This window comes from Doryrhamphus excisus, linkage group LG14 (assembly GCF_037039965.1).
Source record: "Doryrhamphus excisus strain RoL-2023G ecotype Guam linkage group LG14, RoL_Dexc_Guam_v1.1, whole genome shotgun sequence".
Lineage (NCBI taxonomy): Eukaryota > Metazoa > Chordata > Actinopteri > Syngnathiformes > Syngnathidae > Doryrhamphus > Doryrhamphus excisus.
This window is the reverse complement of record NC_136370.1, coordinates 14577076-14590609: the sequence shown is the minus strand read 5'-3', so window position 1 is coordinate 14590609 and position 13534 is coordinate 14577076. Positions and strand designations below refer to the sequence as shown.

The 13534-nt window shown below is 43.3% G+C and overlaps 1 protein-coding gene across 2 annotated transcripts; it reads right to left on the bottom strand.

Moving 5' to 3' along the window:
• Positions 1-107: 107 nt before the first annotated feature.
• On the bottom strand, positions 108-11645 carry LOC131139934 (cytosolic 5'-nucleotidase 1A-like). Of its 2 annotated transcripts, XM_058089875.2 has the most exons (10): positions 11493-11645; positions 7542-7686; positions 6284-6404; positions 5940-6151; positions 5568-5877; positions 4577-4744; positions 3698-3827; positions 2234-2356; positions 1962-2146; positions 108-790 (listed from the first exon to the last, which is right to left on the bottom strand). In XM_058089875.2, exons 5-10 carry the CDS (start codon positions 5679-5681, stop codon positions 455-457), a joined length of 1056 nt encoding a protein of 351 aa, XP_057945858.1. In that variant the 5' UTR covers positions 5682-5877; positions 5940-6151; positions 6284-6404; positions 7542-7686; positions 11493-11645; the 3' UTR covers positions 108-454. The 2 variants fall into 2 exon arrangements, with proteins under 2 accessions (XP_057945858.1, XP_057945855.1); XM_058089872.2 differs by lacking the exons at positions 7542-7686; positions 11493-11645 and having other exon boundaries at positions 6284-6999.
• Between the last annotated feature and the right edge of the window lie 1889 nt (positions 11646-13534).

Here is a 13534-nt window from a genome sequence, read left to right as displayed (position 1 = left end):
CTCCAGGGTCAAAGCAGGCTCTCGACTGATCACCTGTCCATCATACAGTTAGGATACCCAAAAAAGTAGTGCTAATGGTTCCTATTAACTTCTTGTCGGTGATCATGATTGACTGCAGCTGATGGTGTCGCTTGTTTTTATTTACTTAAGGTGTAGGTCATGCAAGTAAATGTCCAAATAAGACAGGAGAAACAACTATCATAAATGTGTGATATAACATATCAAATCTGTGAGGTTTCTGTTGTATATATTTTTCTTTCAACCACTGTGCCAAATTTATAGTGGTAAAATACATGAATTGTCAATAATAACATGCCACCGACATTCATGACCATAAAAATTCAACATACAATGTGACAAGACATGAATTTGACAAGATGATTATTAACAGAAGTAAAATAATATGCATACATTTTCAACTCCCCCGCTTCTCGGTGTTCAAATAATGAAAATGTCATTTCTTTGCAACTTTCTGAGCAATACCGTAAGGAACATGACAGGCCACTGTGCCAAGCTCGGCTGCACCTTCCACATGAAACATCTGATCGTCAAAGAAAATGTGCGGTCTGATCTTCTCCAGCATGGGGCCCTTGGGCGCACCTGCTAGAAAGAGGGCCTCATCGATTTCCAGGCCCCAGGAACGCAGAGTTTTTAAGGCTCTGGTACCGGAACTGGCGGCGCTGCGGGCCGTCACCAGGTAGGTACGGATAGGGCAATCCATGCGCAGGCCTTTGTCAAAAAACTTCCTTTGTAGTTTTCCCAAAGCCTCCAGGAAACCCTTCAGTGGGCCCTGCAGCAAGACGGAAGAGCTCAGTGAAAGAAGTACAATAATGTATACTAATGCAATGCTATGCAATTGTACATACACTACACAGATATAGAATGTTGCCATATGTACATTAGCTGCTGGAACATGAATTTCTCCAATCTGGGAGGGAATAGGCCTTCAAAATAGAGCATGTTCCACTGTGTGACAATGTTTGACAAATTCTCTTGGAGAACTTAATCCTTATTTAGTAAAACCTTTACTAAATGTACATTCAGTGTTTTAAGTAACATAACATCTGGAATAAACTTGAGTAAAACTACTGAACCCTTTGAAGGCATTCAACCGACACAAAATGAAAGTGAAGGAGGAAATGTTCTTAGCAATACTGACACCTTGTGGCATTTTAGTGGTATTGCTGGAAGTGGAAGTGTATGCAGCGGAACACATTTTATGGTTGTTTTTAGACTCAACAGGGCATTTGTTTGCTGCAATTATTAACTTTGTATTGTAAGTACTGAACAGTGAAAATAGAATGGAATAAAAAATGACCTTAATTGTTGTAAGTTATAGTTTTTATCCCTGTAAAATGACAACCCTTTTCTTGTACTATTATGATCATTCTAATATCAGAACTTATTTCCCCAACCTAATTTTCCAACTTGTTATGATGTTATGATGTTATGACTTAAGAAAATAACGTTAAGAAAATAATGTTACAGTGTGCCTCTAACAATTACATTACGACTACTATGATTATTTTGACTTTATTCTCATAAAATTGTGAAGAATACTGTGAAGATTTCAGTTTTCACCAATCACAGCAGATTGGGTGTGTCCGGAGGCGGGACGTGGGTGGAATAAATCGAAACAAACCTTTTGGAAAGCCAAGAAAATACCGCTGAATAGGTGCAGATTCAGGAAGATCTAGAAAGAGTTCTGTGCATGTTATTGTGTGTAGCTGCTCTATAGGAGTCCACAACTCAATACAAAGGGCGGAAAAATGAGCACAATTGGCCAATTTTGTGGGTGTTCAACTTAATATGCTATGCTATGCTATGCTAAGTAATATGCTATCCTTTCATTATAATTTTTTAAGCGGCACCATGCTATCTGTAGTTAATTGCTAGTGTGTATCAGACATTTATGGTGAATACATTTCTGGTCATAAGAGTGCACTATGTGTATACTTTACATGGTCCAGAGGCTTATTCTCATGAGCTTTCTCATGCTCAAAGAACTTGTCCAATCCATGGGCTTTGAAAATGCGTTCGGACTCGTCTGAGAAGAGGACAGCATCACCGTCAAAAGCAACACGCAGCTGAGTCTCTGATACTTCCTTCATCTTCTCTGGAGTGAACATGGTGGCTGCAGCTATACCTGAAACACACATCAAGGAAAAACAATGTATTTTTGTTACTGCCACCAGTTCAAATGTGTCAAAAAGACACTTTGCTTTGCACTGACCTTCTTCCAGAGCTTCTCGAACCTTGGTGGAGTCAGCAGAAAGGTACAAGTTGGTGTGGTAAGCCTTTAAGTAACCTATAGGACTGTTTCCTCCCGTCATGCAGAAGCGTTCAATGAACAAGCCTGAAAGAGAATCGGAAAATAATATCAATTACTGTCAATGTGTTCTCACCAGTTATGGTGAATGGTCTTTCACTTGTAAGGGACTCAAAGCGCTTTCACACTGGTACCTACTGATGACGCAGCTTCAGGAGTTTCAGTATCATGCCCAATTAGTCCGACATGATCACGGGAAGCTCAAACCCGCAACCATTCTACAAACTGAGTCATTCTGCCCCAACAGTATCCGTATTCGACAACAGTATCCAAATATCCGAAAAGGAGCAGTATGACACATGAAGCCCATCTCCAAAGATTTAGTTCCAAGGTCAAAAAGTAATAATTGTGCATAGAGGTAGGAAAATGCGAAAAAACCAAGCCGAAAGGGGTCTAATTCCATTTATAAATGAGGAATCTTACTTTGAGGGTGGGTCTAGAACCACCAATAAACAAGGTCTTATACAGCATCCCTTTTTGGGTATAGACCAGCAATAACCATAGACCAGCTGCTATGAGAACCAGGAGTCGGGACTTAGGAACTGGTGCTATGGTAGTACCGGAACCATTCATTCATTTTCTACCGCTTATCCTCATGAAGGTCGCAGGGGGTGCTGGAGCCTATCCTAGCTGTCTTCGGGCAAGAGGTCGCCAACCAATCACAGGGCACATATAGACAAACAACCATTCACACTCACTTTCATACCTATGGACAATTTGGAGTCGCCAATTAACCTAGCATGTTTTTGGAATGTGGGAGGAAACCGGAGTACCCGGAGAAAACCCACGCATGCACGGGGAGAACATGCAAACTCCACACAGAGATGGCCGAGGGTGGAATAGAACTTGGGTCTCCTAGCTGTGAGGCCTGCGTTCTAACCGCTTGTCCGCCGTGCAGCCGTACTGGAACCAGTTTGGTGGAAAAGGGTTGAGATGTTTAGAAGGGAGCAGGAATGCAGCGTGACATGCAAAGCCTGGGATCTTATACTGTAGTCAGTAGTGCAGATTTTTCCACTTGACTTGATTACACCAGTGGGTCTGATGAGTGTGGGGGTCTTCAACTCCCTTTAATTCCCCTGTGGGGCATTATGTGGCGTAGGACCCAATTTTAACCATACAGCAGACTGGGAATTGGTCCACAAGAGCAGATTTGCAAATAAAGAGCGTAGCAATCGACTTTCCTGTTTACCAACGGATGCAACACATACTGTACATATACATTTGTGTGCCTTAATGACCTGAATTGTGCATCTCATTGGAAGTTTGTGTCTTATGACATTGTCAATCAAATATTATCTTTGTAATCTCAGAATATTTAATTCAGTACTGGTGTGTGTGTGTGTGTGTGTGTGTGTTTGTATAACTCACAATGATGATTGATGGTATTGATGAGCCTGAGGCCCACGTATGCGTGGTTGTTGGTCACGAGCACCACATCAAACAGCTCCTCGCTCTGAGGGTAGAGATCCCGCAGTCGGGTGTTGACAGCCTCCAGAGCCTGGGAACACGACCAAGACCCATTTTGGCGCAAAATATACAAACACACAGTGGAGGCGGCGTCATGTGTTTGTTTGCTCTTTAATCCTTATTATGTATGCAACACCTCCAGAAGGACATGTAAAACATTCTCCAGTGGTGCTTCAACTGATCAAGAATAGTTTTTTTTTTTACCTATCCAATTGGGCAAATAATATTATGCACAGAGATGCCCTGACATGTTAAACAGACTTGCTCTGCCAGGGAAAAGTGTAAATTAGCAGCAACGCCAGCACAGCATGAAAAGTGCGTGGGCTGATCCAGCTAATATTAACAAATGTTATAGAAGACTCAAGCATGTGGTGAAATTGATAAGCTCTGCTGTATTCTTGGAATACCAGATTTATTGTTTATTATTGCTCCTGTTTGGAGATAATCCAAACCTGCAGTCAATGTTCTCACTGAACATTACCGGAACAGAACTGACACTGACTTAATTTGCTTAAAATGTAATATTTGGCCATATTCAACAACAAAACAGCATTATTTATTCATTTATATAGTTTTGAAAAGCAATGATGAGTGAAGCTGCAAAAGTAGAACCACAAAGTAGCGAGGGACGATTGTACACGGAGCAGACTCGTCAAGTTAGGGGCGAGTCAGACGTGGTATCATCCCAGTATTGTCATACACTTCCAGTATGTACAATGGTAGCATGATTTAGTGAGTGTATATTTGTGCTGGGTGATACCAGACTAGTGTCTCTCTGACCTTGACGAAGGAGAAAGCAGGACCGGGACTGAACGGCTCACTTTCATGCTCCACTTGATACTTGAGATACTCCTCCATGCCTTGTTGTTCATAAATCTGCTGCTCCAGCTCCATGTTGAAGAGGACTCGTGACGACACGGCGACGGTGATGGCGTACTCCGGTTTGGGCTGGGAAGGGAAAAGGTACACAGGTCAAGATGATAGAATGAAACAAGGTTGTCAACTGGTTTAGTCAACACATTTACATTTCACTATAGCCAATAATCATTTTGTTGTTGTTGGGCTGGCAGAGCAGAGGTGACAGTGATCTAAAACACTTCTTCTCCTCTCCAAGGGCACATACCACAATTCCTGACACTCTTAACCCTTTGGGGGCTCAAAGTACACAAGACAACAAGAAAACATTCATTCATTCATTTATTTCCTTTGCTTATCCTTACGAGGGTCGCAGGGGGTGCTGGAGCCTATCCCAGCTGTCTTCGGGTCGCCAGCCAATCACAGGGCACATATAGACAAACAACCATTCACACTCACATTCATACCTATGGACAATTTGGAGTCGCCAATTAACCTAGCATGTTTTTGGAATGTGGGAGGAAACCGGAGTACCCACGCATGCACGCATGCACGGGGAGAACATGCAAACTCCACACAGAGATGGCCGATGGTGGAATTGAACTCAGCTCTCCTAGCTGTGAGGCCTGCGCGCTAACCACTCGACCTCCGTGCAGCCCAACAAGAAAACAGTTTGCAGAATTTCTATTGAATTAACAAACTTTGTACTAAAAGTCATGCATCCTGCAAGAGGCCTGGAACTGCATCAACATGTTGCACAAAAGCCTGCTGATGTGAAACAAGAACCCACCTGTTTTGCCAATCACTTGAGAATCAGCATCTTCTCTGCTTTCGTTAGCAATTAACTTCCCCAAATTGTAATGGAGACCAGGAAAACATTGCCATGACAACCGTATGCTGCTGTCGGAGTACTTACAGGTTGAGGTTTCCGTGTTGGAGTAGAGGGCTTCCCAACTCTGCCAGCATCTTCCCAGCTGCTACTCGTACAGTTTCTGTTCTGTCCGCTGACAGTCAAAGTTTCGCCGTTCATTTTTGCCCACTTGTTTCCGCAACAACACACGTCTTTAAATGTGTGTGTAGTCTCCCTCCTTCCCTCTCTCTCTCTCGCTCTCTGTCTGCCAGGAGTTGGTGCCAAAGTGCTGCGTCACTCATGCATATTAACAATTTTGAGGTAAGCTCCCATGCACTCAGCAAAGTAAATCCAGTCAGACCGCAGTGGACCAGATCTGGATATGGAATCAAATGTGTAAGAATAACATCAATCAAAGATGGTGACAGTTCTTCCTACCTGCAGCATCGTGAGCGGTTTCTTCCTCATCCGGCTCGTCTATGCTTCCCTTTCCTCTCTCCTCCACACACTACTGACTTCAAGTCAGTGGGACGTCCTCCCTTTTTAACCCTTGGGGTTTATAATTCCCAGGAGCAGCAGAGCATCGGACTGGACGGTGTACATCGGTGTCTCAAAGCAGAACTGTGTCACGATGCGTGCAATACCTTCACCTTCATGAGATGGACAAAATCTATTGAGATATTTTGATGCATTTACTTATCAATGTGATTACTTCCACTTCTCAGCATGGCTGATCAGCAGTGTGGGAAATGGAGTATCCTCACAGTGCCTGTTCATCTCACCTCATCTTATGTGAGCCCCTGCAGGCTTGCGCCAACGATTGAATTACGGAGCAGCACTTGCTGTTGCCAGGCAACACCCACAGAGCCAGACTTGGCTGGGCGGGACCCCCGCATCTTGGATCTGATTGGTCACGATGACAACAGTCAGTATACACTCACAAGGCACTTTAATAGGTACACCTGCATGATGAAGCACCAGTTCAGAAACAGGTACATGATCCAGGGAACCAAGATGAAAGTGTTGATTGTGCTTTGAAGATCTTAAATGTATTATACTCACTTATAATACCACAAACAGATCATTTAAAAGCAACAGATGGCTTTCTGTGTAGATGATGCTGAGCAGACATTGATGACTCAAGAAGTGGTTCTTTCATGGAAGAGGTTGATTTTCCCATCATTCAATGAGATCCGGAATATCTGGGTTCGAATCTCCACATGGATGGGCATCTCTATGTGGAGTTTGCATGTTCTCCACATTTTCTCTGTATACTCCAGTTTCCTCCTACACTTCAAACAATGCAAGTTAGGTTCATTGGCGACTCTAAATTGTCTGTATGAATGTGAGTGTCAGTGTTGTCTATATGTGCCCTGTGATTGGCTGGCAATTGGCGCAGAATCAAAACACCACTGTGCTGCCTGTAGGAAATACAGCTTTTGAATTCATGTAAGTTTGACCTCATGTGTCAATTTGAGGTGTAATTTATACAAAACACCCACTGAATCAGCAAAGAAATTTGGCACACACACTTAGGGAGAAGTTTATGTGTGTAAATTTTGAGCAAGATTGGCTGGAAAAACATGGCCGTCATCAACCAAAACATTTTTTGAAGGCACACAGGCGGGACTTATGAGCCACTGACCGTTTTATAAAAGATGACAGCTTCTACATGCAAGTGTACAAGAAATATACATTTGCACCTCAGGTAACAGCATCATGGCCTTTTCTACTATGTGTGTCTTGGGACATGGGGACATGCTGGAGACAGTAATGTTGCAGAGGACATCCTGGAACCACTGCCTCTCTGTGAGCAACTAACAGATAAATGGTAAAATTGGTAAATGACACCATATAAAGTACTATGCACATTGATGTGTATACTTTTTTAGCATGTATTTAAAATAAATAAATATTTCATTGTGTATAGTAAATATCAAGAATAGTTTCACATTTCTACTTGAACTGGTGCAATAATTTACATTTTCAAATATATTGTAATTATTGAGCTGTGTCTGTATATACAGTATATTTTCTTACCGCTTTCACTAGCAGTGAAGTCACCAAAGTGGGAGGGGCTTCAAGTTCCTGCATTTCCCCTTAGTAGCCACTAGAGGCCAGTAGATGAGAGGCCAGTCTTTACCGTCTCAGTGCAGAGTTCACACCCTTTGAGTTCATCCGACTGCTAACAAAGACAAATAGAGACAAGGGGTGATTTTGCAGTCATGTGTATGTTTAAACTGCATTGTGGAGTTGAATATTTTCCCGAGTCGCCTCACTTTATCACACATGAAACGTATTATTATTACAGAATGGATATCGCAGTGTTATTTACAGGCAAGCAGTCGGAGAAGAGTTCTATTGTTTGTGGAAACATGAGCGAACACATGCTTTTCTCTTGCGTGTAACAAATATTTCTGCTCACACTTGGCTCTCCCTTTGTGTTCTGATAGCTCGGTTGAAGCTCACAGGGGGTTAACAGGACACGGAGACGGTTGGGCCGCACCCACGTAGCTGATTTAAATAACGCCGGCATTTTGGCGCGAAGCTCCGTTCTTCATACCGAGGCCTGAGTGGCGGGAAATGCAGGACATGAAAAAAAAACCATAACAGAGAGATGAATGAGCAGAAGTGGCTCACCTACTAACTAAGCCGGTTTCCTTGGAAACCCAATACCAAATGTACCACAGAGAAGAGGAGGGGAAAGTACCAATACCCGCCTTCCTGTTGTGGCGCGAAACTGTTGAGAGATAAAGCTCTCTCTGTGGGAGGAGACAAAGGCAGGCATGAGTGGCGTGGACCAGAACAAAGAGTGTACCCTTACCCCTGATCAAGGCCCCACCCCCCAAAACACACCCTGAGGGCTGAAGGCAAGACAGTGAATGGCTATTAAAACCTCAAACAGGCTTTCTGATTATTTATTCATAAAAACACAACAGTGGTCTGGCCAAGGTGTGTTACATACAAGACTCCAATCGCTTTATCACTTGTTATAACATCTTTTTTTGTGTGTGACAATGAATACTATAAGAAAAAATAAACTCATTTGACTTGAACCTAATGAACCCGTACACTGATACACTCTTTAAAGTGATGCTGAGACATGAGATGTGGATCATCCCCGCCAAGGTAAAGGAACCACGTGAAGGTCACACGGCTAACACGGACCACTAAAAGCATCCACTGAGCACTCCAGTGACTTAATTAGATTTGCTTTCATTGGTTTCCACAAATGCGATTGTCCCGCCAAGCCTCCAGTATCACTGGTGTCTGTGGGGCAAAGTCACAGAACAGCAGTTTGTCTCACTTCCTGTCTCCATTTGGCTCAACACAAAAACAGGAAGTGTGTACTGACTCTGTTTTCGTGCTTTACGCAGGTCCTACAGTAGGGGGTTATTTATTACATAAGATCCAATGTGGTGGTCCCGTGGGCCCTGATGACCGCAGACAGATATACGAGGTTAACGTTGGGCGCATCTGATAAAAATACTGAATAGGCTGAAGAGTGTATCTGTACCATTCAAATGCATATAGATGCAAATACTCTCCCTTAAAGTCTCACAATGCAGTAATTGGTCAATACATTGGCTTTTGATGTGTGTGGTGGTGGTGAAGAGGGGGAGGCTGATTAGGCCTTACCCGGAGGGGGTAAGACACAAGCAAAGTAGATACCTTGTGTGTTTGTGGGGGTGGGGGACTTTAAAGGTTTTAATGGTTGTGGTGGGACAACGATGAGGTCTGCAGGGGGTTAAAGTGGAGCGGGGGGAGGGGCAAATCCGGTCCCTCAGTAGCTTGGGGGTGCAGACGGGGGTGGGGGGGGTGAGCAGTGAATGGGCCTACATTCAAAAGATGCAGCAAAGTCCCAACTTCAGCTGAGGCAACTTTACACCACCGAGCACAACAATGGAACATCTGCTGGCTGCGAGTCCAACTGCTGCTCGGGCCTCCGCAACAAGTTTTTTTAATGGTTCTGTTACTTTGTTACGGCCTTGTCTCTCTTTCACAAATCAATAAAACACTCAGGGAATAGTCTGATGCTATACTGCTATACGGCGTATGTAACATGCACATTGTCTGACTAAAAAGTCACGCCTCCAAAACAACATCGTCATGTTGGTCACATGTGATCCTAGGACTTTTGTTTCATTCATTCATTCGTTATGCTGCTTTTCCTCACTAGGGTTGCACGTCATGCTGGAGGCTATCCGGGCTGAGTTTGAGCAAGAGGTGGTGTACACCCTGGACTGGTCGCCAGCCAATCACAGGGCACATATAGACAAACAACCATTCACACTCACATTCATACCTATGGACAATTTGGACTCGCCAATTAATCAAGCATGCATAATTTTGGAATGTGGGAGGACGTCACATTGGGTGGCACGCGTTGTGGCCTCTGTGGGACTTTGCCTTTTGCCTTTCGACTAGCTTGACCCTGACAGTTCATATTGGGAAGAAATTAGTTTTGAAGCATGAGTGAAGAGTTTTGGGAGAGGTACTGTATGAGTTCTTGCAAGGGAGCTATGGTGTAGTGCTGAAGTGTAAGACTGTATGGGCAAATGGAAATTTCAAGAAATGAGCCAAACCAATGGAGAAGACCTACTGTTTTACACATACTATTGTTAAGAATGTCAAGATCTCACGTAAACATTGCATGTACACTTATAAGCACATTTGACCTGGAGACGGATTATTTATATTATTCATATTTTAAAATGAGCGTGCCATTCTGGATCCTGTTTTGACAGTATGTAATACAAACGTCTCACCTAACTTTCTCCCCAATTAAATGACAATATAAAAAGAGTTACGACTTTTACTCAAATGCCATATGGATGACATGTAATGTGTGCAGCGTAAAATTAAAATGCGGTGGCGCTAGCAGGAGCTGTCACTGCAATCTTTTGGAATTCTTTGGCAGGCTTTGTGATTGTGTGTAAGGATTTTGTCCCGAGGTTTAGCAAATCATGAATACAATCATCGTTTGACGTCACTATGAGATGACATTGCAATATAATGACTTAATGAGCCTTAAAATTACCCCAGTCTATCAACATGCATTGAAGCACAAACACCAAGGATGATCATAAGATGAAGGTATGAAAAATATGTCACGTTCACATTTGTAGCAGTGAAATAAAAGCACCTATGAATGCAGTTCAACATTATATAACACTGTCTTGACAAGGGTCACATTCCTTATAAATCACAGCGCTCCAAGAGGTGACGGAGAAACTCCCCACAAACTGGAGAATGCATCCAACAGACCCAAGACTTGGTGTTGGGTCACCATCTGCCTCGACCAATCCAGTTGAGAATAAGACAGAATAAGTAAAAGCAGAAGAAAAAATATGCAATATAGCTATAGCAAATAGGAATGGTGGACCTCTACTACAATAGCAGATGTGGCATTATAACACATCTGTTCATCAATATAGTCATACAGATGTACAATGATGTGTACATTATGTTTAAAATCAGTGCACACTAACCCGGAGCCTTTAAAATGTAAAAACATGACATAATATTGCATATTTATGATACAAACCAAAAAGGTCAGTTTCACCCAATTAGACAATGACGTAGTCTAGTCCCCTCTAGACAAAATATCAATGCAATGTAGATAAGTATGATAAAGACTTCTGATGCATTGCTTTTAAAAAAAATGTGACAATTACAATGACCTTTTTATATGAAATCCTCTCCAACAGTGCCAGTCAGAACAAGAGCATTATTGTCCATGTAAAACCAATTTGGATTTGATTGCACAGTGCAGCTGTACCTATTCATGTGCCCAGTTAATGCTGATGAGCAGTCATAAATGCATGTGTGTACTAGTCACCCATTCTGTGTATCATTTGCTTATCCACCATGGTGGGTGGTGTACAAGGTCCCAACACCGCATTAAACTTTATCTTGTGCCTCCAGAGACAGAGAAAACGACTGCTCCTCTTTGTTTCTGTGAACTCTAACAAATTACGAGTTACTCACCCTAACTGCCAAGTGTCTTTGTTGCATCCATCTCACCTACAGAACCCGACCACCTTCAGCATGATTGTTATAAGCAAAGGTCAGGGGTTTTATTTCCAACCTGATAGCTCACGCAGCGTGACACCTTGGAGACCTTTTGACGGCTTCATTATAATGACCGCTATGGTGTTTGTAGTCACAGATGGCAGCAGTGTTTACACTAACGGGATTAGGATTATCACCAGATTAGACAGACAAGTTGATCGGTCTGCTGCATTGACATTGTATGGCTACATAGTCTTGGCTAACACTCTTAACATGTACAGTTTAGTTGTATTAGTATACATGCAAGGGAGGATTTATTGGCTAAAGCATGTCGGCATACACAACCGTAGGTACCGCTATTTGCTTCAAGAAATTTATTTTATACATAATGAAATTCCCAGAGCGGCACGGCGGTCTAGTGGTTAGCGCGCATACCTCACAGCTAGGGTTCAATTCCACCCTCGGGCATCTCTGTGTGGAGTTTGCATGTTCTCCCTGTGCATGCGTGGGTTTTCTCCGGGATCTCCGGTTTCCTCCCACATTCCAAAAACATGCTAGGTTAATTGGCGACTCCAAATTGTCCATAGGTATGAATGTGAGTGTGAATGGTTGTTTGTCTATATGTGCCCTGTGATTGGCTGGCCACCAGTCCAGGGTGTACCCCGCCTCTCGCCCGAAGACAGCTGGGATAGGCTCCAGCACCCCCGCGACCCTCGTGAGGAAAAAGCGGTAGAAAATGAAAATGAAATGAATGAAATTCCCAGCTGTCTTCGGGCGAGAGGCGGGGTACACCCTGGACTGGTCGCCAGCCAATCACAGGGCACATATAGACAAACAACCATTCACACTCACATTCATACAAGACAGCTAGGATAGGCTCCAGCCCCCCCGTGACCCTCGTGAGGAAAAAGCGGTAGAAAGTGAATGAATCACAGGGAGAACATGCAAACTACAAAAAGAGATTCAAACCCATTTCTTCTGACTGTGACACCAACATGCATTAACATCATATTGCGGGGCTAGAAATAAATATAACAGACATAAATCCATGTAAACTTGACAGAAGAATGAGTTTGGGAGACATAAAGTGCTGTACTTTTGCAAGCAATGTGTCTCTAAAGGATGCAAATCTTCAGCAGCGTTGTCGTCCACCATTGTTGTTATGATCGTGTACTCGTGCTTGCCTATATTGAACTTTCCTCAGCAATATTGCTTTTGTGTTTTCAGGTTCAGTGCACACATTTTAATGTTTTTAGGGGGAATTTTGCCCATCATCTGTGCACTCTAAAGAAAAAAAAACTGCTAGTACAAGGCAGCTAACAATACAATGGGAGTCACCTAGTCCCCATTTAGAACCCGCTATTAAAACACCTCCAAAGACCACCAATAATGTTAACCATGTATTAAGAGGTGGACCAGATAGATAGAATGGCTGAGTGACATAACATACCCGTGGACATTGGAAAGTCCCAAACATCCAAACAAAGCCCAAGAGGTGCTAAAATAGGAAAACGTGAGCTTGAGCGTGTTCCTTTTGCCTGAATGCCATCTCACAAAGCCAAACACCACTATAACACCAGTGGAGGGAAAGAGGAACTCTGTTCCAACAGAATCATCACTGTTATGTAATGCTGACCTTAGGTGGGGAGAGCGAGGGACACGCACAGACGGAGGATCCGAGCACAGAAGCATGACCCAGATCAGCAAACACACACATACCTGGGAGGTAACAAACTGCGGCTATCTGACAGGAAGTCAATAAAATAGATGACAACAAGAAGAGTGTGAGGACGGGGCAGACAGGGAGAAACGGTAAGACGAGGGATAAAGATTACAGCTCGCATGCCAGCAAGTGGCGGCTGCCGGCTCAGTCCCAGTGACACAATCAAGCTGGAATGTGGGTCAGTAGGCAGAGCGAGAGTATGACCAGAGAAAGTTTCTTGAAACGTGTGTGACTGTGTGGCGTGTGACCTCGCAAGCCCATCAGCATCTCTTCCCGCTTGTGTTTCCCGTAGCTT